At 37.6% G+C, this 25736-nt stretch overlaps 1 protein-coding gene across 4 annotated transcripts; it reads left to right on the plus strand.

Moving 5' to 3' along the window:
- Positions 1–230: 230 nt before the first annotated feature.
- Positions 231–24348, plus strand: TANGO2 (transport and golgi organization 2 homolog). 4 transcript variants are annotated; one of them, XM_038187385.2, is made up of 9 exons: positions 231–523; positions 7932–8052; positions 11853–11941; positions 13815–13934; positions 14919–15033; positions 16606–16676; positions 17720–17873; positions 20567–20671; positions 22747–24348. In XM_038187385.2, the coding sequence occupies exons 2-9, from the start codon at positions 7997–7999 to the stop codon at positions 22865–22867; spliced, it is 831 nt and encodes a 276-aa protein (XP_038043313.1). In that variant the 5' UTR covers positions 231–523; positions 7932–7996; the 3' UTR covers positions 22868–24348. The 4 variants fall into 4 exon arrangements, with proteins under 4 accessions (XP_038043313.1, XP_038043312.1, XP_038043314.1 ...); XM_038187384.2 differs by lacking the exon at positions 231–523 and adding an exon at positions 1546–1650; XM_038187386.2 differs by lacking the exon at positions 231–523 and adding an exon at positions 1597–1616.
- Positions 24349–25736: the final 1388 nt, after the last annotated feature.

A 25736-nucleotide genomic window follows, 5' to 3' on the forward strand; every position in this document is an offset into this window, starting at 1 on the left:
GGGTTCCTCCCGCGCCGCCAATTTTCTGATTGGACGGCGCCTTCGCGATCGCGCCCAGCAACCGCAACCTCATTGGTGCGTTCCCGCCCAGTCCCGCCCCTCTGGCTGGACGCTCCGAAGCCCATTGGCTGGTGGGGCTGTCCGTCCGAGCGGGGCCGGGCGTGTGGCAGGGAACCCGCTGGCCGCCTGCGGTGCCCCGCGGCTGCTGCGCGGTGACTGCCCCCGGGCTCCCGTGGGATAAACCGCGGGGATGTGCCCCTGAAGGGCCCGGGTCACGCCCTGCCACCTCCCCCGTCCTTTCTTTATGTTCCTCGTTTCATTATTTCTAGCGTCTTTGCCCTCTGTCCGAACTGGATGCCAGAGATGGGGCTGCCTTGCAGGACTGCCCTCATCAGGGCTGTGGGCAAAGTGCATCGCTCCCCTGCCTCCCCGAGATACCCCCTATTTGAGATTTAAAAGGGTTGCATTAGTCCCATTTACCACAGCGTTACCCTGAGCGGTCCTGCTGAAGCTTTTATATGTGGTAAGAGCTGCATTATTTTCTGAAGTACTTGCCAAGTTATCCATAGCCCTGCATGCTTTGTTTCCAGATGTATTTTGTTCACATTCTTTTATATTGAAATATATTTTACTGGGTTGGTGTGAGTTAAATCAGGTACATCATAGATTCTGTAGCAAGATCAGCAATGTGAGCTACCAATTTAGCTACTAAGCCACAAAATTTACAGATTTTACCCATAAAGATCTTACATTACCACCTACACATGCAGAATGCTCTGTCCGAGCCATTGATGTCCCCACCTAAGCAAATAATTTTTGAGAGCTCCAAATTAAAAGATATTTAACCATTTAAGGTATGCTTTATGGGTTCCACACATATATTCCAGCACTTACAAGATGGCACAAAGTTTTGAGACAAATGTCAGAACTATTTCTCTTTTAGCTCTTCAGACTTAGGACATTTGTACGAACTTTTCGCTAAGCATCTTTTTTTTTTTAATTATTTTTAATGCTTTCTAGAGATTGTGTGCTGACACCTAGTACCACTATCTTCACTAAAAGTACTTAAAATGGACACAGAATCACCACCTACTTGAGATCGGACTCTTCTAGTTTGACAAACAGGAGCTATACTGACATGCTCTAAGCAGGTCTACAAGGGACAACGTTACCTGGGTTGCTGTATTTAGAACAAAATAGACATGGGAAATAGAAAGAAGGGTCTGAACGGCTACTAAATCTAGTATGCACCATTCCTTGTACTGTGCTGAAGGTGATGTGTCCTTAGTGCCCAGTGCCGGGCTGCCTGTAACCCCCACACCCCATCCCCCGTAAGGCAGGCCCAGTGCCGAAGGGCGGAGCGGGAGCGAGACCCCCCTCAGCTCGCCCCGTGCGGCCTGGGCCGTCGGGGCCACTGAGAGGAGGCGGCGCCCAGCGGGCACCTGTACGCCAGCACCCCTCAGCGCCCGCCCTGAGCGGCGGAGTAACCACCCAATAGCAGCTCGAGGAGGAGAGGCGGGTGGCCTGGCCGTCCAATAGCCCTCGGTGGGCGGGGCACCGAGGGCCAATAGGGGCGGGTGTTGTTTTAAACTGGCTGCGCTGCCGGAAGCGGGCAGGTGGGGATGTGCGGGTGGTGGCGGAGCGCGCTGGGTGAGTGCGGAGCCGGGCGGGCGGGCTGCTGACGGCCGGGCTCGCGCCGCCGCCTCGCGCGCGGGGCCCTTCCCGCGCCGCCCTGAGGGGGCTGCGGGAGCGCCTCAGCCCCGGGCCTCCCTCCCCTCAGCGCCGCCACCGCTGCGCGCTCGGCGAGGGGGTCCGTGAGGCGGGGGGGTTGCCTCAGGTGTCCCCGGGGGTTTCTCTGCGCTGAGGGTTTCCGTGCTGCTCACCTGAGGGCCTCTGAGGTGCCGGGGCGCTGAGGCACCCCGGCCACTGGGGCGCTCCCTGCTGGGCAGCACGCTGGGCTGTAAAGGTACAGTGTGTGTCGGGAGCTGGGCCTTTTTTGGTCAAATTCGCTACTTTTTGTGCTAGTTGAGTTGTTTCAGACTTGTGTAGTTCTTATCAGCGCTTTGCAGTTTAAAATGATTCTCGCAGTACTGATTGTAGTGTCTCAGTTGTCCTTGAAGCTCTTTTGCTGTTTTCCAAATAGAATATTTATATGTTTTCACAGGTATATAACGCTTTTTTTTTTTTTTTTTTTAAAGCAGATAGGACTAACGTTGGTTTTGCTCTTGTGAGAGCAATTCCCAGTGAATCTGCTGAATCCTGATAGCGATCAACAAAGTTACTTTTATGGGCATGTGTTTTCAGTGAGCGTGTTAACGTTACCTTGAATAAATAACAGTTAACAGCACAGCTGACAACATCCTGCTTTTCTTGTCTCATGTCTGAAGTCAAAGTAATAATCTTGGAAGACCGTTATAGTCTTGCAACATTAACTTTCTATTTGCTATCTTGAAAGAAGCAAATATGCTTCTTCTCAAATAAGGATATTTTCAGTGCTTCTTTCTTCTACTTAGCTGTTGGGTTTTGCTTTATGTTGATTTCTCTCTGTCCCACTCCCAAGTCTGTAAGATGCCTGCCACCCCATGACCATACCACATTTTTTTCAGGACACGAAGCATGCTGAGAGTTGCTGTAGATGAGGTAGGGAGGATGAGATTAATAAACATAAATATGTATGTGATGGTTGCAGTCTTTCCATCACAGGAAATTAAGCTTAAAAATCTAAGACAGGTCAGATCCAAAGTTGTTATAGACTGGTGTCCTGTCTCTGTAAGTGTCTAGCAGGACATCTCTCTCTAGAGAAGAGGAAATGAGCAGAGCAAGCATATATGATTCTTTGAAGTATTTTCTCCAGCAACTTGTAACTTAGACTTCTTGTGAGTAAGGAATGGGAAATGGATCTTCTTGCCCAAAAAGGATTCCTGGGTGATTCCTTACAAAAGGAAACCAAAGAATTGTGGAAGCTAAAAATAATAAAGTAGTCTTTGTGTAAGAGGACAAAGAAGTCTGGGAATGACTATGGGTTTGCAGAGCTGTGGCAGAGGGGAACGGTTACTCTTGAGAAACTGGGGGAAAGGCTGTCCTGTGCCACCCCTTGTAAATGTTCCCAACGTGTAGTGTGCTGCCAGATGTTTACTGTTTCTCCTGGGAGCTGTGCAGTGGACTTAACAGAGTAAAGTGCCGGAGGAAGAAAGCAGGAAGCCAAAAATAAGTTATTTTAAATCTTACCTCATCAGACTTGGTGATGGCATGCCCCTTTTGTGTTATTTTCTGTTTTCATAAGTGTTCTAGTTTGCATTGTTACCTCGTGAAGTGAAGACTCTTCACCTTGGGAAGGTTACGAACCCTAGTTTAGTTATGAATTGTCTTTATACTGAACAACTGGAAAGGTGACGGAATATAGATCCATCTCTTTCTTCTCTCTCATATTTACCTAACTTTCAGAAAGGTACAACAGTAAATTAAAAGCATGTGTTCAAGGATGAAACATGTTCTGAAACAGGTCCTCCGAGTCCTAATACTACCTAATGCCTGTTTATGGTATTGCTTTACCCAACAGTTCCACATATATGCACTTCTGAACTTCTATATATTTCATGTTGAGAAGCTACAATTAAAATCACTAAAATGAGCCATCACCTCTACCCTCTGGGAACTCTCAGATGGAAATACAAGTCTTGAAATGTTAGGCCTATCCATTTACTTAAAATAATATTGCTGTTCCTGAAAAATCTAACTTGTTTCAGAGCTCTGATTTAGTTAAAACTGCTTTCTTGCACATGTGCTATTGCTTCTCTGGATTGCTTCATGTACTGCTTTTTTCTTTTTGTCAAAATTCATCTTTCCTGTTCAGTCCTTCTTTGTAAGTCACTGGGCTCTGTCCCGCTGCTTTTGAAGAGGTTGTAAGCTCACGATTAATGTGATTAATATGACACACAGGAGTGTGCTAGACAGCGGAAGTACAAAATGAAACCAGTAAAATGCTTTAAAATACAAAACAGCTGTCATGCTTTCATGGGTGGGAGGTGTAATAAAAAAGAAGTAGGTTACTTTTAACATAATCAAACACCTCTTAATTTCAATGTTTATTTTGAAATTTGGTATAAAAATCTCATTCTGCTACTGAAAGAATATGCATTCAGTCTTACTCTTTCATGGACATTTGAGGGATATAGTCCTCAGTTGCCTTTAAACAAATGCAAAAGCAGTAGTAAAGTAATTTCAGATGTCAGAGTTATTGTTGTGGTGCATAAAACAATCAGAATCCAGTGATTAATGATCTTGAGCTGTCTTTTAGACTCACCCAAAGAACGGTTTTAGATCAGCTGAGAAGCAATTGAGATTGCTGTGGTAACTGGCAGATGTTATTTATGATGCTTCATTTGCAAAAACAAAATATGTAGCAAATGGCTTCATTTTTCAAAGACTGCTACTGGGAGACCGTAAGGGTAAAATGGTTTTATGCCAAATTGTGAACTGATTGCTTCTAATCAACCAGATGATGGTAGAACCCTATGAAAGGAGCAAACAATCTATCATGTTTTGGTCTCCTGATAGTGCATCTAAACACTACTGTGTACTGGCAGGTATCCACTCAGGCTTTTAACAGGTTGTTAAAGCTAGTAAAACAATATGTGTATGGTCTAACTGAGTACAGTAGCACAGAGTAAGAAGTGTTAGTTAGTTCAATGTCATTTCCAAATCAGCAGTGCCATTTGGAGCATAACGCTTAATTACAGGATGTTTGTAACTCTTGTCAAGCTAGCTTGTGTGTATTAGGCGTAAGTTAGATAGCAGACTAAAAACATATTACAGAAATAGGAGATCGTTGCCATCATTTCACGCTTGGTAACTGTCAGCTTATTGACTAGGAATAATAAAGCTAGTTTTTATAGAAGCACATTATCTGGAGTGCACTAAGTTTTTGCCGTCTCTACCTTATGATAAACTATTTCTCCATTCTGTAGACCTTGTTATATTGGACAGAATGCATATTCTGACTTGAATTGTGTTCGGAAAGAAAACCAGAAGGTATTTGTTGTGCCATACCCTAGCCTTTTTTAGTTGAACTCTTTAATTAACAGGAAAAAAAAAACAAAAAACTGCTAAACCTCCTCTGCGTATCTAAGGATAATCCTGAAAGTGTGCTTTCTGCTGAAATGAAGCTAGAAAGTCAGCTTTTGATCAAGCTTTGGACCTGCTATGAGATAAAGTTGAAGTGTAGAAGCCAGTGCTGACCTAAGCTTTTTAAATCTTACTCCTCTCAATATGTGGGAGACTGTCCTGAATGATCAGAAGGCTGAGCTGAGCATGTCTGCTTTGTAAAGCAGCTCTGTGCAATAGGCTTATCTCGTGCCTGTGGTTGCAGCACCCTCTTTTATGTGAGTGTGGACTTGAAAGAATGACACCTGTATGAAGACTTCTGATTAAATGTTTCTGTTCTCATCTCTATTGCTGCTCTGTCTACTGTAACTAACAATAGAAGTGCTTTATTTTACAGTCTAAGCTTCGTGTAAGGTAAAAGACTAATGAGGTAATTGGAGTGATATCAAAAAAACTAAAAGAATCAAAATTGAGTAACTGAGGCGAGACTACAGTAAGAAACCTAGTTGCTGAAATCTTAACTTGTGTTCAACTACTTAGTCAAAGAAGGATTTTTGAAGACTGCTTTTCTTCTTGAATGAAAAGTGATTTTCAAGATAATTTTTTAACAATGCAGAGCAATGAAAAGTACACAGTGGTAATCCAGAACAATCTTCCCACTCCGTATGAGTTGTGGTATAAAATTATATTATTTCTTCAGAAGCCTATTATTTTCTCTATGGCAGAACGAGTGAGACCTCAGTCTATTAATTACCATTATGTCATTAGTGAAACAATGTTTCTTTAGAAAACTTTCTTTAAGAAAGTTTTATATTCTGTCAAAGGCTTAAAGCAGCAAAACAAAACCCAAAGCTAATGTAGTTCAGAAGTCAAAGGATGGCTGTTCGGCTTCCATCTTGAATTTGTGTTGTTTTTGTGTTGATGACAATAATATACTGAAACTAGTTTTTCAGTAAGCTTGGACAATAGTCAGTATTGTCTTGTAGCTCTCTACAGAAGCATTAAGATTTCTCAGTGCAATCTGATGTCTACTCAAGGACAGTCTCAACCTTAGGTTACAGGTTTGCAGCAGGGTTTTCTGTTTGGAGGAAAGTATAATGGAGCAGTAGTGACACAATCTTTGTAAAGATGCTCTCTTAGAAGCATTTTAGTTATGAAGGAAGTTGGTCAAACACAGAGCAGTATGTGGCTTCTCAGTTAACCTGCTGCCCTTCTTGGTTTCAGCAGGAAGCAGTGTGTGTGTGTGGCCGTGTAGCAGGCACAGGAGTCATGCTGCTAAACAGCAGCAGGGCACAGAGATCCAGGCCAATCCGCATCGTGTCCTCTCTTGTCTTAAAAGCAGCTGTGGCCCTGCAGTCAGGCACTGGGGTAACATTTGTCAAGTTTTTCTGTCTTTCTCAGCTCTGTCCTAAAATGTTGTAGCTATTACTTTATCACTTGGTTGTTGGAAATGTGGATATTTTGCATTATCTAAGGTTTTTCCCTAAATTGTACATAACTGTGGAGTGACTTAGGTTCAGACTGGGAAGAGATAAAGGAGTTTCCTTATATTAGATTTTCTTTTAGTTATGCTTCAGCAGACAGCCTCTCTGGTTCTTTTCTTCTTGATGTTTGTTAATTGTCTCATTTTGGCATATCTAAATTTAGGCCTGACTTAAAATACTTTACTACTTAATATTTTAAGCTTAACATCCAACCCTGGGTATAAAGATGTGGCAGGTGCTGCAAATCCATTGTCAACTTTGATCAAAGAAGATACTGAAACACATTATTTGTCTCTTTTGTCAAATTAAATGTCACTGCTCTAGTAAGGACTAGCTATGCTTTTTAGCTGGCATAAAAATTTGAGCTTAAAAAATAAAAGGTTGGATTGTTTGTATGTGACCTACAAACATTTAATCTTGTTTCAAGGCCAGTAGGTGGAGCCCGAGGTAAATAATAATTTTGATATGTGGAGTTATTAAAAGCACAAATGAAAATTATTGAACTGTAATAACACCAGGCAGGGTTGATGAGGTGAGAGACAGATGCAGTAGTACCAAAGGATAATGATGGGTTCTAGAAAGGTTTTCAAAGTGTTGAGAAAATGTTTGTATCTCCAGAGAACTGTGATGTTGTTTTTTGTTTGTTTTTTTTTTTTTTTTTTAAAAAAGCTGCCAAATGAGTTTGTGAGCAACAGTTTTGATGTAAGCCTTTTGTTGGCTTATAGCTTTACAGAAGCAGCTGGGATCTCCTTTGAGCTGTGTTTCTGAAATAGCCTGGCAAAGCTTAATAAAAATCGAAAATCCTGTTCAGTGTCTGTATGACCTATGCAATAAGTTATGTAAACAGTAACCTCTGAGATTTGCACGATTCAGGAAAGGCAGGTGACTGTCCTTAATGGTAGTTTGGCCTAAAGTATGTTTTCTTTACAGCTTTAGGAATATCTTTGATCAGGCTTTTTCAGCTTCTGCAACAGTTGTTTATTTTCATTATAAGGGAAGTATTTTGCCTTAATTAAGACCTGAAAAACGTAGTGGTACCTTATCGTTAATGAGCAGATAATTAGTGAGTCTTATGTATTGTTATTGCTCTAGGTTTTGTCAATATTTTCCTGATGGTTGTTTCCTTAGTACAATTCTGAATTAGCCAAGAATCACGTTTAAACAATAGATTTTTTTAGAAGTAGAAAACTGTTTATTGAAACAAATGCACTTTTGATGTCCTGATTTATCTATTTTAATTGAAAGCTATTAGTGTGAACATTGCGATGTTTAAGCTTCAGCATAGAGTCAAGGTTCTATTTTTATAACTTGCAGTGTAATAGATGATCTTTATTTTCCTTGTAGGCTATTACAGAATGACCTTGCACTGAGCATTTGTTGAAGAAACAGGACTTAATCATCATTCTTCAATGTGCATCCTGTTGTTCAAATTTGACCCCCGACCAGTTTCAAAAAATGCATACAGGTAAAGATTGTATAAAAAATTACAGAAACGTGTGTTAACCATTTCTTCTTGTACCCTGTGTTTGAATTGTAGATTCAAAAGTCAGTATTAGGTATTCAGTTATGCTTGGGTAATGTTGAACTTTGTGACTTTCTTCATTGGAGTGCTTCCTGTTACACTTTGAGAACCCTTTGTTTTGCAACTGTCAGAAGGCTTGGGCTATAGTCACAGACCTCTTGATGGTGGTCTATAATGTTGTGTAGGACACAGTATTTAAAAATTGTAATCCAGAATTTCAAAGTCCTGCAGTTGTAGCAATAAGGTTCAGAAAAAGATGCAATTTCTTCTTGTAGTTTAGAAATTTCTAGTGCTTTTGTGTTGAAGCCAATAATTTGAATTTGGCCTGCAGAGTACCAGGTAGCTAGTGGAGCAGAAGTATTACACAGTTGTTAGTCTGCTTCACATGCTATTTTTAATTTGTTTACGTATACGCTGCGCAGTTCTGATTAGTGATCCAGTTCTGTAACCTAATAGACTAATACATTGAGTCCAAAAGATGCTCAAAATGAGACCATATTGCTTGTGTAGTTTCTGGTTAACCTTGCTTCCTCCCAACAATACCTTCTTCACTGTATAGTTCACTGCTCTGTTCAGTATTAAATAATGGCTACTCTCCACACCATGTTGCGCTCCAGTTTTGACAGAACCAGCTTGTGAATAGACACAACTGTGTTCAAAAATACAGATAGGTGTGGTCAAGATATCAGCGTAGTTATTTGTCTGTCGGTTCCCTTTTGGGACAAGGGATACTTGAAGATTTTCAGTTACAGAATCACAGAATTTCTAGGTTGGAAGAGACCTCAAGATCATCGAGTCTAACCTCTGACCTAACGCTAACAGTCCCCACTAAACCATATCCCTAAGCTCTTCATCTAACCATCTTTTAAAGACTTCCAGGGATGGTGACTCCACCACCTCCCTGGACAGCCTGTCCCAGTGTCTAACAACCCTTTCAGTAAAGGTTGTTGTCTTAAAATTAAATGTGCTTCAAAAAATGCTCAGTTTGAAAACAAACAGTGGGATTTGAAATCCTGTATCAATGTAAAACAAGCTAGTACTGCAAATTTGGAATCGAAGAGCTGTTAATAAATGTCCTAGCAACACCCTCCATGTCCCACACAAATCTGGCTGCAGTTAAAATTTTAGCTAATAAACTATCTGATTATATGGCACCTTTAGCTGAAACCTCAAGTCAAAACAAGTATTCATGCTTCCAGGTACTTTTTTTTTTTTTTAGTGAATACACTGATGTCATCCAGCAAGTTTCACTAACATTAAACTTCCCGTAACAATTTTGTCCCATTAGAGACCTGAATCTTTAAAGCTTATATCCAATGTTAGTGTCTTAAAGCACATTCAGTAGATAATGGAAAGAGTACTTCAGGCTAGTAGGAAGACTCACATTCTGTTTTCTGCGTTTTTGCCTACTGTATAGGTTCTGTATTACTTGGTGACAAAGAAGTGTCAGTATTCTTCCACAAACTTACAGAATCAGTATGCTTTGTGCTTTTCATTTACTTGTTTCTTCTGCCCTTTTTGTATTGAGCAAAGGATGCCATTCTATAGAAAGAAAGGATTGAGAACCAAAGCTTCAGTTGTCCATAGCGTGCATTCCTTTCTGTCTGGAATCTGCCTAAAAAGGGTTTGTTTGATGGAAATGGTACTGAACTAATACATCAATTTATTTGGTATGACTTCCTTTGTATTGCTAGTTAACAACAACAACAAAAAAATCAATTTAATGCCTCTGGGGAAAATCCTTTGGATTTAAATTATAGTTGTTTGCCAAGTGAATTTTCTATTTTATTTAAAAGTAAAACTCTGAGTAGTTTGCTTGCAACTTTAGCCTTTGAGTCAAGTTGCGTTGCATTTGAAATTTTGATTCATAACAGGAAAAAAATTGCTATCAGTGTCAAAATAGGAAAACGTTGTGTTGGCCCAAATTCAGGTATTTAGTAGTCTTTTTGGTTTCTAGCAAAGTACGTTGGCCGCTTTTTGTGAGTACCTAATTAAGCAAAAAGCTTACAGATCACCTTTTTAATACATTTATGAACCTGTCTTTCTGTACGCTTGACACTTGATTTTTCTACCCTTTGTGCTCTCTATAGGCCTATCTGTAGTGAAGTTTAGTGTTGTAACAGATGTAACAGATGTTTTACTGTAGTCTATTATTATTGTCAAAGGTAACATGCTGCCATTATATTGTTTCAAACTATGCTGTGTGCATCTTAGGAATAAAATACATTTCAAGCTTCAAAGCTATAATCAGTTCCGAACTGAATTGTATTGTAGGAAATTGCGTTAATGGAGAGATCTCTCATGTTTTCATCTCTACCTCAACATTTAAATAAATCTTAATAAATAAATTCTGATACAGTTGAATTATTTCAGCTATAAAAATATCTAAGTCTTTTCTAATCTATTAGATAATGAGGGTCACTTAATAGTATTTCTTTTTAGTATGATTAAGTTCCATAGAATGCAAAATGAAGATGTTTTGAATATGCAATCCTGTATACTAGTCTTTTGATGAGCTTTAGTATCTGTGTGCTTGAGATGGGGAATATTCTAGCACACTGGGAAACTTTCACGTTTTTTTGCTATTTAGGTTCTATAAACAAACTGTTTTCATGTTTGGGGTTATTGAAGGCGGAAATCCAATTGGAGCTTCAAGAAATAAGAACTGATACAGTTCAAACTAAGGTAGAGATGTTTAAGTGAAATCTGGGGAAATAAGACGCTTGCTGTAAAGGGAGGATATTAAGCAAGATGATAAATTTAAACTAGCTGAAGAATCTATAGATCAAAGTCCGGAATCGGGTGGAAGAGGGAAGAAATAATGCCAGACTGAATTGAATGTTGTGATTATTTGGCATTGGAAAGATAAAACATACATACTCTGCTTTCCAAAAGGTGATGTCTTTGGGTGAAGTACTAAGTACCTGCCTTACAGTAAGGATGGCACTGAAGTACCAGCTGCCTTTTCTCTGTAGCTAATTATAACTTTCTGCAGCATCACTAGTGCGCATCTGACAACTCATGGTCATGTTGCACAACACTATATGAATGAAGAGTTGGCAGGAAAAGTCTGAAAACCTATGAAAAATGTCAGTACCTTTGAATGCTGAATAACAAAATGGATTCATGTGCTGTGGCTTGAAAAATAGTGAGAAGTATGTGGTTCAGTTTACAGCTGCAAACTTGGCTTCTGCTGCATAAATGTAATTGATGTGCAGGTGTTAAGAGGAACAGATAGTGAAGAAGATGCTGAGGTTATAGAAAACTAGTTAAGGAAATCTTCATGTTTCTGAAAGATGGCGTTTTGCTAAAATTAAATATTAAGTAATATGGCTGGAGAGAATGGAGAACATTAGGGGAACAAATCTCACACACATTCTTCAGACAAGCTTCCTCTAAGCCTGTGAGTTTAGATTTTTAAGTTGTAACTTTTCGTACTAATGTGTCTTAAGATTAAATTAAGATCTTAACAGTTGCAAGGCAAGAGATTGCTTTCAATTCTGTTCTTTGAAAATATCGGACTCGTTTATGTAACAAGATTATCTTGTGATCTTTCACAAGTCTGAGAGAAGGCTGTGGTCAGCTGTGATTCAACTTTATCAGAGTGATAAAGGTGAGATGGTAAGGTAAAGGATAGTTTCATACTTAGAATGAGCTAATGCTGTGGCAAGGGTTAGCTCCTGTCTGTACTGTGAAGTTGCTATTTCTAAGTAATAGTATTTCACTACTCTTGTGTTCTACAGACTTATTCTAGCAGCTAATAGAGATGAATTTTACAACAGACCATCCAAATCTGCAGATTTTTGGGACAGCAGCAATGAGATCCTTAGTGGTATGTACCTAAAACAAGAAGTTTAGTTTTGATACAGTTTATAAGGGGATTAAAGCCTGGATTTTTGTTATGGTGGGGTGGGTGGGTTGCATTGCTAAGAAATATGAATCTCACTTATACTTCTGGGGAGAACATGTCATGAGTTGGAAAGAAGGTGAGTTGTGCTGTTATTTTCTCATTTGTGTTTTGGTATCATGTGGCTTTTTTGTTCTCAGTTTTATGTTCTTTGACTGCAGTCCGAGCAGTGAAATGGAAATACATTAAATTAGTTTGTCCCTCACAATTTAGCTTTGTCAGATACACTGAAATACTTATGTAAAAATAGATGGAATTATTCTACAGACTCACTGTTTCTAATACTGACTTGAAATCGTTAAACCAAACCTGAAGGAAATATTTTTTTCTGACTTCTTTTCAGTTAGTAATTTATAGGCTACAGAATAGTTTGTTATTAATCCATTGGCTTATTAGATTTCTGTGTACAGTCAGTTTAACAAAATGCTGTCAGTTGTCTGGTTTTCCTTAATAGGGAATCTCAGATTTTTAAGTAGGATCAATATTTCTCCCTTTACTCAAACAGAAATGAAGCTCTAGAAGACAAAGCATTTTTTGCATCCAAGTTTTTGACTTTGCAAACACTGTTTGCTGATGTTGTGTGTTATTATTGTTGGCAGGGAGGCATGTGAGGATAAATTACTCCCACTGCACTGCAAAACTGAAGTTCTGGCTGACATTCCAATTTCATGCCAGATATTCTGGATGCTGCTTCCCCTGCTACATAGCAGTTCAAAAGAGAACATCAAAACAAAATTATCCTAAAAACAGATGGGCCTTGAGTTTTTGTCTGTTATATCTTTCTCAGCTGTGGCTGTATTTGGTGTAAGAAACTAGTTCTCCATATTCTCCATTCAGTGGGCTTATCTCTGGAGAGTCTGTTAAAACATCCTGAGTTACTAATGCTATCTCAAATGAGAGCATCAATTTGAACCAAAAAAAAGGCAAACAAAAAATAACAACTCTTTGTGACTTAATGGAAGATTTTATAAGCTTAAAAACAGTATAGGAAAACAGCAATTGCATATGTTTGTCATTGGGCATTTGTCTATTTTTTTTCTCTTGTGTGCCTTTCAGTTAAAGTAGAGAACATTAATAAAATATTATGAAAAAATGTGACAGCTAAAACTTGATATTGAAGTTTTGGCTACTGAAGAAAGGAAGGAGTTCCTGAATAAGGATCCAAAACTTGTATTCTAATCAAAGTTCTATTATGGCATGATTCAGAATTAAAACATTTCCAACAACAAGCATGATATATCAAACCAGTTTTCTTTTTTCTGTTAAACACCTGTTGTTTAACATAAGCTTGCTGCAAATAGGTAGTGTTTTTCTTACCTTCTTCTGTGCAAAGAGGTTTGAATGTAGGCTTCATTTTTGCAGCACCGGATCTTCCTTCCTCCCCTGCAAAATTGCTGTTACCTGAGTACAGAATTTTCAGTTGTCTAATTTACTCTAAATTATTCTGGTTATTTCCGATGTTTAACTTGCAAACAACATTAATCTTCTGAGACTTGATTTTGAAGTAAGAAATTGAGTCTGCTTAGTTTTATATGGATTTTATAGCTTAAAATTTTGCTTTTACACTTGATTTACTTATTCTCTCATCTATTTCAGCAACAAGGAAAATAATTCTTAGCCCACAATTGGGTATGTGTAATGTAAATGGGCTTACTTTACCTGTAGTAGTCCACAAAGACAGTTTTGTACCTACTGCATTTTTATATAGCCTGATCAAGACTGGATTTGCATTAAGACATTTTTAATTAACACCGATTTTTGAAAATGAATGTAATCTAACTCATACTTATTTTACTAGGTCTGGATATGGAGGAAGGAAAAGAAGGTGGGACATGGCTGGGGATCAGTAAGAAAGGCAAGATGGCAGCCCTGACAAACTACATGCAGCCAAAGACTGACAAAAATGCAAAAGGAAGAGGTATGAAGGAAATGGAAAAAAGCATACAAGCAAATCCTGGTGTCCCATTTAAATCAAGTTACAATCTTAATTTCAAGTTACATTACATTAACATTTTCAAGTTAAAATCAAGTTACAATATTAATTTTACAATAATATTTTTTGTAATTATTATTACAATATTAATTTTAACCATTTTATTAGGCTATAAAGTGATATGTGCTTTAAACAGAATTTATGAACAAGTTTGAGTCCCTGTGCAGGGAACTTGACTTATATAATGATATTCTAATCAAGCAGGCAAAAAATAAAACAAGATAAAGTGGAAACATTCAGACAAGAAATATAGTGCCAACTGTCTTCTCTTAAAATGATTATTCTAGTTAACAGTTGGAACAACTAGACAAGAGTGAAGCTAGATTTAGACTACACTAGGCTTTTTAAATGTGTGTGCTCTTTAGATAAGAGCTAAGTTAGGGAAACAATGCAACTTGCATTACGGTAGAGGCTAGTCTAAAAGATCCCTTCTCACATGATGAATTGGAGCAGCAGAAGTAAAAGGAGAAACTCCTCTGGGAGAGCACTTCTAAAAGTAAGAATTGTTCTGCTTCTAACTGCTATATGACAGTGCAATGGTGAAACATCATATATAGAGAAATGAATGAATCGTGTCATCTATATTTTATTTTAATGTCATATATAAAATGAAGTTATAGTGAAGAGCTTATTCGAGAGAGAAGGAGAAGAAAGGCACATCCAGCAGAGAAGAGTTAGTAAATATGAACTCTGTAGAAATGAGCAGTTGATTGAGTTCTTCAGAATAGATGTCAAGCTCTTAATTTGAATGCGGTACGATGCTGTAAGGCTTTTAAAGGTGTTTAGATTTTTTTCCCCACTGTTGTAATCTCTTGATGGTAGAAATATTGTATATTGTTACTTGTTTTACCAAGTCTGACAGAGAAGTGAGTTTACATGTTAAAGTTGCTCCATGTACTTCTTTCTTAGGTGCTCTTGTAACTAACTTCTTGACTTCAGATCTGGACAGTTACTCTTACTTGAAGAAAGTTTCAGTAGAAGGACATCTTTACAATGGATTTAACTTAATAGCAGCTGACTTCAAGTAAGTCTACAAACACCATGGTTGTTCAAATTTCAAAGGAGAAAGATAATAGTACAAATACTTGTTAGCACAGAAGTGTAACAATATAGAATCTCCTTACAAGCTAAAGGGAGAGCTCTTTGTCTTACTAGTAGGCACGTAAGAGCATATTGATATTCCTGTCATAATTCCTTTTTTAATCTTTTAAATACTAGAGGTGCATCTTGTATACTAATCATTGCTTGATGCAAAATGTTTTAATTCTTTTTCCTAATGGTCCGTAATTAGTCTTTTCCCGGAAGGTTGTGTGTACCTTCTTTGAGAAGGCAAAACCTTGGCTCCATAATGTCTCTGAAATATAGATGCTTCTGTTTAATTATAAAACTCCTTATCCTCACTCCATGATTTTTCAGCTGTGAAACTCTTGATCAAAGATTTGGTTTGTACTTATGCCTACTTCATGCCGTAGGTTTTTTAACTTGTAGATAAATAAGGAACAAACAAAAATACTACATTAGGAAAATGCCAAGGAATCTTATCCAAAAATTTGGGCTTGATGATGTATTGCTTTTCCACACAGTTGTTTCTGAATAGCCACCATAACCTCAAGTTTTTGGCTGGTGGGCCATAGTGACTTATGAGAGAGATCAGTGTTTCAGCATTAGAGCTGGAGGAAAAGCTGGCAGCAAACAAGGGTGTTAAGTATCAGAGTTTTGGAGAATGTTATTCAGAACCTGGGAAGCTTGTCAGCTCAGCAGAATATACTTGACAGAAGCCGGTTATCAATTAAATACATGAGAAATGGGTGGGTTGTGAGTGCTAGAAATGCTGGCAATATGGAAAAATGTTAGAATATGATGAAAGCGAGAATAAATAGGGAAATAGTTAAGTCTTTAGCAAAAAAGAGATGCAAGTTTGCCTATTACTTGTCCATGGAAAAGAAATTCAAAGCTGCTCTTAGTTGTCCTTAGGTGAACAGGGGGGCAGCTCTGGCAAGTGGAGAAAGAAAAGAACAGATTAAGACAGTAATGACTGAATGTCTCTTAAAGAGTGTTATATCTTGCAGTTATGCATCATCAGGCTGTTTACAAATATCTGTAAATTAAAAAGACCTCTTCTGTGTCCTATCACATGGCTGCAAGTGGACCTGAAATTTACTTCTGCCAGATGGCATGGTCCATAGTGGTGAGCCTCTTAGGATACAATAGTCATACAAAAGAGTTGATGGCAAAATGTTATTTGCTGTGATGAGTTATCCGTTTTTTAAACCCCTACCAGTATGTAAGTGTCCAGTTATTTAAAACATGAGGATTTTCTTTTCAGTAAGCCTGCCTGCTTTCTGTGCAGCCGTTCTGAATTATATTGCTGTTATGTTTAAAAATGATAATATTAACATTTGACAATGGTAATAATAAAGTTTTTCAGAGTAGGAGAGTAATATAATGCATTGATTAATCCCTGGGTTGTGGTATCATAGTAGTAACAGTGATGAGAAAAAACATCTTGCTGTGTTTGAAGGCTGCAAGAAATTAGCATGTAATCAAATATAGAAGCTGGTGGTTTTTCAAGGAGAAATTCTTGTTTGTTTTTCAGTACCACCAAAGGAGATGTAATTTGCTACTATGGAAACAAAGGAGAGCCAGAACCCATTTTCCTAAATCCTGGTAGGTTTGCTTCAGAAGAGTCTGATTATGACTTTCTGTTACTTTAACAGAGTCAGAATATAGCTGTATTGCTCTAGTAATTTGGCTATGTAAGCATTGTCTTCACTAACTTTGTTTGTATTCTTTAAAAATGTCCTTAAAGTCATTTAAATATTTGCTAATGCATGTCAGTAAAGAATTAATATTTCATAAAAAGCTTCTATCCATATCAGTGTGCCCACCTCCACTGCAATTACTGGCATCTTACTTAAGTAATTATGATTGAAGGATAGAGGTCTGTCTTGAGGAATGGGATTTTTAAAGATTTGCGGGTCTGACCCGAACTTTTCTTACCTTGCACTGTTAAAAGCATAGTGTGATTGTGCTCACCTAGTGACAGTTGGCTTTAAAACAAATTTTCATCTTTATCAGGTAAACTGATTTAAAATATTTAAAATCTAGTCCTTTGCTAGTCAGTTACATAGAATAATAATCCAAATTCATTGCCAATTTAAGTACTGAATATTAGCCTAGAAGAATGCTTAAGCACAGCCAAATGTGATGCTGCTTGCCATGGGCTTTAGTATTTACATAGATTATGTGTAGCTGGTAGTCCACAGCCATTGGACTTCAACATTTTATTATTGTTTCTAATTCTTATGATATAACCTCCTTATTACAGATTTCATTAATTTCATGGCACTTAAAGCTTGGAGGGTTGGAGTTCCTTTGTAGATTTGAACAATATCGTTATTGAGTTATTTTGTGCTTAGATTGTGTAATACCCTAAAGTTTATATTATTGTTGTGATGTGGGAAGGGAAGTTTTTGATATTTCACACCACAGTGGATGCTGTGTTAATAAGTGTAGAAAATCACAAATTCATCCAATTTTAGTAAATGTAAAGTAGTGATGCTCTTGGGTGTTTTGTTTTCTTCTATTAAAACTGTCAGAAGTAGTGGCCCAAAACAGTTGCTGAGAAAAGGTTAAGTTCTTTTTATTAAGAGTGACACACAGGCAACTAATTTGTTTGTGTCTATTTTGTTTTTTGTATGTATTTATAGGAACATATGGATTGAGTAATTCTTTGTTGGATACACCATGGAAGAAACTTCAGTATGGGAAGCAGCTTTTCACAGAAGTGATCAAGAGAAGTCAAGACCTTGCCAGAGAAGACTTGGTGCAGGAGCTTCTTACAGTGATGAATAATCAAGAGCCGTAAGAAAATAATACTGAGTTTGGTCACATTGCATTTTGAACAATGTAAAAGCTGCACAGAAACTATTTTGTGTAAAAAGAAAAAAAAAACTTGCCTTATATTAATTGACTTATACCTGGAGATTGAAAGGCAAAGTTTTGTCTCTCCAGAGACTGAATTTTTACAGTGTTTACAACAGAAACAGTAAATGCTGCAGTTACTGTCTTGCTGCTCATAGATGATACACTGAGTTCTCTGAGCTGTTATCCTTAATAAGAAATGCAATTTTTAAGGGAAAATGAGTGCAAAACAAAGGATGTGCATGTTGCTTGCCATGGGGTTTGTGGAGGCTTACTGTAGATTCAGGTTCTTGCTACACACTACACCCTTGTATACATGAGCCTGTTTGTGTTAATATCTGCTAGCTACTCTGCGTTGTTACTCTGAGTAGACACTGAAGGCCAAGAAACCAAGTGTTTTCAAATAGAACTAATTGTCTTCCTCAAAAGAGCAATTATTTTACGCTAAATAGGGGAAGGAACTGAGTATTTGCATAGTGTAGCTTTAGGCCTCTGGTCAAGGATGTTCCTAAGAGGTGAGTTTGAGAATCTGAGCAAGGTTCCTTTATTCATCATTGGCTCCACAGCAAACCTGAGCCTCTGAGTTAGGTATCTAGAAGTAAATGATAACATTGGAATGTCCAGACATGAAAATGGGTAAAGGAGGTGCTGTGGTCTAAATCTGTATCCTTGATCACTGTCCAGTAACTTGCATGTCTTGCCTTCCTTTCTCCTATCTAGAAGGATACTTGTGTTGAAGTCAAGCTGATTCTGTTATATAGAACTAGTGTCCTAACCTTAAACTGTTTTTTATGCAAACACTCCTTTGTGGAATTTTTAGCACTTTGGAGTGCGTGTTTACTTATAAACCTAGACATCTGAACAATGAGTAGTAATTGAAAGTCTGCTAAATGATCTTACTTTGATATCACATCAAGTGATTTTTTCCAGAAATTGTTAGCCTGTACCTTTCACTAGTTTAAAAGAGTTAAAATAATCTTCCCTTAATGTTCAACATTCCAGTATGATCTTATCTGAAATTATCTTATTATAGAGTGGAAATACTTATGGAAATCAATATTTAAGACGAAGTCTGTAATCTTTCCAAAGCACATGTTGAGAATGATTTTTTAATAAATTTGAACATATTTATATGCAATAGCTTTAACATTTGTAAAATACCTTATTGCTTGTTTTTTATGATCACTGATACAGAAATTAAGCGGTTGACTTACTCTTAGAATTCCGTTCCTTCCTCCTAGATGCAGGTTTTTGTCCCTCACCTCCCTTCTCCTGCTTTAAACCTGGCTTTGACTATTCTGAGAGAAGTATTGCAACTCCTTCTGTCCTTAAAACTGCTTTTGGCCATTAAGCTTGAGACTGGGTGTAGTATACAAGAACTGCTAGTGGTGGAGTATGAGATAGAAGCTGTCAGTTTGCACAGGCTCAAGTCCCATGCTATACGCGTTCTCCATTGCATCATGGAATGCTCCAGCCACATGCCCACTACAGGAGTGAGGAGAGCTTAGTTCTCTATTCATACTGGAATTGCACCTATTCCTGCTTTTCCCTCAAACAGACACCCCCAGCTCCTTTTTTCCACCAGAACAAAGAAAATTAGCCCAATTTGGTGTAAAAGCCATGATGAATTGCTTAGTCTCCTCTGCAGAGGGGGATGAGCTCTGAAAATGGGGTTGAATTGATCCATGTGTTTTGTTCTGCCTTCTTCCCTAGCATTCGCTGTACAGCTGATTAGGCTGTTAAATTTAGCCGGAGAATACTGGGTCTCACTTTAAGAGAATACCTGCAACTGGGTCTGTGCTAGGAGGCACAAGTGTGATATTCTTGATGGAAGAGGCTTAAAAATCAAACCTGTTGCAGTGATAGTTAAAATGAACTACAATTAAATTGAGATCTTTAGTTATTGAAATAGGAAGCTGTAGTTACGACTAATATGAGAATATTCTGTTGATGTGAATGGGAAGTCAGGGATATGGGGTTGCTGCAGTAACCTTTTGTGGCCTTAGCAACTCCTCTGTGGGATGCAGGCAGTTGTTCAGTTACAATAAATGAAGCTTGATATTCTTTCAAGTTAAGTTACTAAGTATCTTTCAATTTTTGATAGGAATATATATCAAGAGATTACATACAAAGCTCACCTTTGCATTCTACTGCATCTTCACAGATTTTAGTGCAAGGGTTCTCATGAGTATCTTCCAGGTATTCCGTACAAAAGAAGAAAGCAGAGAGGTCTCTGTTCAACACAAAGAACTGTGAAGGCTCAGTGGAAAACGCATGTTTGTGACACGCCTCAAATTGCTTGGTCATTAATGTCTTAATTGAGACCGTAGGAGAAACTAAAACACACAAAGACAATGAAAGAATAATAATGAAAGTGAGAAACGTGTCAAGATATGAGAATATTTGAAATCTAAAACTTTTGTCTCATTTAGATATCTTTTGGAAGGAGCTGACAAGCTATTCTATATTTTTCTGTTCATTTAATTTCAAACACAGTTCACACTTCTCTCCTTTTTGATCTTACTTTTATTTGCCAGCCACACAGTAGACACACATCTTAGTGCAAGAGAGGTGAGTGCGTGGGAGAATTAAAATAGATATCTATATTTTTTACTACTTTACAACTTTTTCAGTCAATTACCTGACCCTGCGATTGAAGACCAAGGGAAGGAGTACATACGTCCTATATTGAACAAGTATGCAGCTGTATGTGTTCGTTGCCCAGGTTATGGAACAAGGTAAAATTTCATAATCCAATATAGATGTGTACTGAATCACAGCATATCAAATCAAAATCATGCTGTCATCAATTTTAACTGTGTAGTGACTGCTCTAAACTTATTCAGATATTAAATGTAATTTAGTAAAGTGCTTCCTTGTACAATATTCTGATCTCTTAAATATGCTACTGATCAATACTTTAAGTACATGTTATGATTCGTTGTTGGTGGGAATGGAGTTATGAAGACACAATTTCAGTTTGTCCAAAACAAGATAATGCAGTTTTTCTAAATGGGAGAATTTTAACATCCAGTTTCTTTTTGCTAATATTCTTGAAGTTAATGTTTGCTCATTTCCATTATTCTGCATGCTATATAGCAGCCCTTCCTACCATATGGGCCTTCTTTTTTTCATATTTCTTTCACTACTTTCTCCCGTATCATCTCAAATGTGCAGAATTATGCAAACTGCAAGAACATTTCACACTTACCCAGGCAGCTTGACAGCTACCTTTGTCATCTCGGATTGTCCTGTTTCAGGGAATGCTAGCATCTTCTAACTGCCACTTGAGTATTGTCAACTGAGCTCCTGGCTCCCTGGCATAGTAACAGATCTGACCACCTCTGGTTTTGATCTAAACAAAACATGAAAAGCTTCAAAATCATTTTTTAGCATAAAAATAAAATTAGCTATGCCTGAGCAATTGCAGAACCTATTTCTCTTCCAAGAGACAGAATGGTGTCATCTGTGCAGCTAAGCAAGTTAGAGGTTTCTTCAGGAATATCATTGTTCTATCCAGCTGCCACTTCCACACAATGAAGAACTATTACTCTTGTTGAAAGGATATGTATTTCCATTTCCCATAACTGGTGCTTCAGTTTTTACTGGGTTTCTTATTTCTGCTCAGACTGTCTACAGAGGGTGCAAGAAGAATAATATAATGTCTTGTATTTATTCTCAGTATCTTGTCTTTATTCTGAGAGGGACAAAATCAAAGGTCAACCCAGTTGCTGCTTGTAGGAAATCCCTGCTCTAAGACTACCGATGACTTTTTCAGATTCTCTAGTTTAGTCAGCCGTAGCATTTCCACCGTATAGATATAAATTGATAATCAGAGCGCTCATTTCAGTATGTATTTTAAGCTGGTATTTCTGATGGTAAAAACTGAGTCTCCATAAAAGGAATGTCAAGAACACTTAAATATGAAATAATGAGCACTTCAAATGCTAAAGAAGCATTTTCCTACACTTGCACCACAGGTTGTAGTATAACTGTTTCAAAGGAAACAGGATTATTACTGGGATATCTCTTGAAATACTGACATTTTTCTTATGAATTAGCACTATATTTCAAGTCTTCCCTGCTGCTATAATTGTATGCTCACTTATCTTTCCCTTAGTAACACTGCTTAGTGATTAGAGATTGTTAATTAGGGCTCATAGTGTTCTTCTGAGGGTGTTGAGCATTTCATGTGAGTGAACAGCTGTGAAATGATTTGGAAGACCACCACATCAGGGTGGTGGGATAACTCATACTTCCAGTCAGTGATCTCCCTGGCTGGATACCACAGTGTCCACAGAGAAATGTTGTCAGCATACGTGAAAAATCTGCTGACAAAGTAGTACAGATGCATGAATGGAATGTGCTTTTCATGAAAAATAATGTCCTCTTCAGAAGATTCCTACAGAAAGAAGAGCTTTTGTGATCGTAACAATGTGACCATAACAATGATATTTAAATTGTAATGGACAATTCATGTGGAATGAAAGAATGAAGGAGTACTGTTGATATGAGTAAGAAAAACTTAGGCTACTTCTGACTCAAACATACTTGGCACATGAGGAAAAAAAAAAGGCTTTTTTAATCATGCTTGTCAGCTGCTGCAGCTGCAACAGGGAATCAGAGCAATGGAATGTAGGAAGAAGGGTCTGAAAATAACTATTTGAACTTGTCAGGGTGAATTCTGACCTGCTTGTGTGGTGATGATGTGGTCAAGAGAAAAATGAATTAAAACCTTTAGGGGTGGGGGATGGGACCCTACAAATGTACAGAATTAGGTATAAGGCTTAACCTTCTACATTTGTTGTTTCAGGACTAACACGGTTGTTCTCATTGATTCAGAAGGACATGTTACTTTCACAGAGCGCAACCTGGTCAATGCAGATGTCAGCCAGTGGGAAACAAGCACCTATGAATTCGAACTGCACACGTAACAACTTTGCATTTGAATGCATTGTAATAAAAGCAATGAGAGAACAAGCTGTTAAGCTCCAGTAAATGTTTTTCACCAGCCTCCAGAAGCCAAAAATAGCAAGAAAAACAAAAGTTTAAATAAACTGGTAGTATACCCTATTAAAGTCACAAATCCTTTGCATAAACCCAACAGTTTTTTAGTATTCTTATATTAAGTTGCAACTTATTTAAAAATCTGTTTGTATCTGATTGTGTGGCTTTCTATTTTAGCTTCTAAGCTTAAAAAAAAACTATAAAAACAATGGAAAGTGTAAACATAATACTTCTGGGTGTGATCCAGTGCCTTGCTTGCATACCATGAATTTATTTTGATTTCAGTTGGTGCTGAAAATGCATGCAGCTTCTTGGAGAATCTGAATTAAGCTAACTTTTCCAATCTAAATTCTGTTTAAAACTTAGTTTTTATTTGCACATAGAGTATAAAGGAAATCAGCTACAGTTCCATTTCTGTTCACAGACACTTCTAATTTCTTCATGCGCAAATACAACTGTATTGCGTGATGCCTGAAACCAATGTCTGGAAGTCATAGAACATAAGTGCAGAAGGGATCATGAGGCTTATATCACCTGCATCCAGGGCAAGGCTGTCTTCGGCCAAGACAAAAATGATTTCTTTTTTTTTGGATGTGTTTAATATTAAACATGCTTTCAGTTCAGAGAAGGGGAAAAGTTTGCTGCTTGTATTGTTTCTACCAAACTTTTCTTTCCCTTCATCATAAAAGATAAAGATTGTATAGCTGATGCCAATGTGCGTTAAATACATCTTTGTAGCATTAAGTGCATCAGTAACATATAAACTTTTCAGCAGTGCTGTGGTGCACTGTTCTGCCTGGGGAAGGGAAAGCAGTGGAGGGATTCTTTTTTGGTTTCCTATGAATAGTACAGCTATCTTAATTCTTAGTGGATATTAAATCTAAAACTTGATTTGAGAGTCATGATGTGTTTGAACTTAACTTCTTCTACAGTTCTATTCATTGGGACCTCTTAAACAAGTCAGCTTGCCTTTTTTTTTTTTTATCTTGAAAAGAATAAAATTATCTGTATAGCGACATTTTGTTTCCTGATAGTCTAATTAGCAGTATTGTTTTTTTCTTCCCCAGCAGGCATGTAAAGAGCTCTCAAGCTGAATATGAAGTTTACTTATATCATCTATTTTGTACATGTGCAATTTTGCCTTCACTTCTTTATTGGTGTAATATATCAAAACTTGGAATGACTGCTCATATATTTTTAGTAAAATAGCTCTGTTGTAAGGGTGATGTTACTGCAGTTTTATATTGCTGAAGAAGTTGGATATTAAGATGTGCTTTGTGTTTCCTAACAGCTGTGAATTAAAAAGCTATTTAAATGCATGGTTTTCAATTACTCAGTGCCAGTGGTAGATGATGGAAGGATTCTAGCTGATCTGAAGATATATTAAAATCTTAAGTCACTTTGCTGCTATTGGTGTTCTGATTTTATTTACTTTGAATGCTGAATATTAAGTTAATAATGGATCACTGGTATTTTTTCCTTCTATATGCTTCATGTAATTTTTAACCACCTCCTGGTTATTAATTATTATGTACTAGCAATATTTCTGATACCATTTACAAAGGTGTGCAACTTTTCTGTACTCAAGGATGTGTGAACTTCAAAAAAAATAAAAAAAAAAAAAACACTGTGCAAGTGTAATGGAAACTAGGACATAGAGGAAGTGGTTAGCTGAAACCAGGATGCAGAGGAAGCTATAAATTAGACTTTCCATACTGTGAAAGGCCTTTGTTAGATTTCTGATTGCCAAAAGATACCAAAATAAAATTCATTCAATAATTTCTTTTTTATTTGCATATTTAAATGGTTTCTAGATACCAAGAGAGTTTGTACAACTAGTCAGTGTAGGGTAAGTAGTGCGTAAGTGAGAAGTAGTACATAAATGAATTTTGGACCACCTTGCTTGCAAGAGGATCAATGCAGTCTTGTCATCTACCAAAAACTAATATGAAATGTAACAATGCTACTGTATACTTGGTCTTTGCAGTTATGATTATGTAACAGTGACTTAAAGACTTCAAGCAAATATATAATCTGGCCTTTAGAGCTCTTAAAAGCAGTTTGAGACCTTTTTAATAAACTCCGAATTAATGGGACTTCAGCATATTCTTGAGTAGCAGTATATACTTAAACATTCTGAGTGAAATGTTCTGGATTTAAGCTGGTTTTATGAAGCCTTCTTTTCATGCGCTTGTTCTTTGCGGCCTCTGAAAAAGGCAGTACCTACAAATGCAGTAAGGTGCTTTACAAGCCTGCCTCTAGTGACAGGGAAAGTGTTGTCAATGGGTATTTCGTCTGACATGCCAGCCCTTGTAGGCACAGAGCCAACCACACTCAATAACTTATCAGATAATGTAAACACATCGATTGCTTCTGTTCGGTGGAGAAAACCACATGACTTTTCAGATGTTAATTCAGATATATTAGATAATAAGCTGGGAATATGTGGAGCCAATAGTGTCACTTCTCATGGCGCAGTGTTACAATTAGTATTCAATAATTGAGGCTTTTGCCTTTCGTTGTAAGAATGTTGCTCTTCCACATAAACTGTTTATGAGAAAGCTAGTTTTTCTCTTGCTGTACTAGCTCTGTTGTGAATAGTTATTGGAAGTAGCCACAGAATTAAGCTCTTAGCCAAATGCATTCATCTGTCTCATATTTGTCACATCTCATTTGAAAGTCTGGCATTTAGAGTGGAATTAACTGTGCTTTCAATTACAGATGGGTTTACATTATTACCTCATTTTGGATTAATATTGCACTTCTTACGTGATTTTCCTGATAGTCCCTGTTGAC

The sequence above is a fragment of the Anas platyrhynchos genome, chromosome 16 (assembly GCF_047663525.1).
Source record: "Anas platyrhynchos isolate ZD024472 breed Pekin duck chromosome 16, IASCAAS_PekinDuck_T2T, whole genome shotgun sequence".
Lineage (NCBI taxonomy): Eukaryota > Metazoa > Chordata > Aves > Anseriformes > Anatidae > Anas > Anas platyrhynchos.

Bases quoted from the DNA above. Each gene is read 5' to 3' on its own strand.
- TANGO2 (XM_038187385.2), top strand. From the start codon at position 7,997: ATGTGCATCCTGTTGTTCAAATTTGACCCCCGACCAGTTTCAAAAAAT. The intron at 8,053-11,852 runs GTAAAGATTGTA...TGTGTTCTACAG, and splicing joins GTTTCAAAAAATGCATACAG to ACTTATTCTAGCAGCTAATA. The intron at 11,942-13,814 runs GTATGTACCTAA...TTATTTTACTAG, and splicing joins CAGCAATGAGATCCTTAGTG to GTCTGGATATGGAGGAAGGA.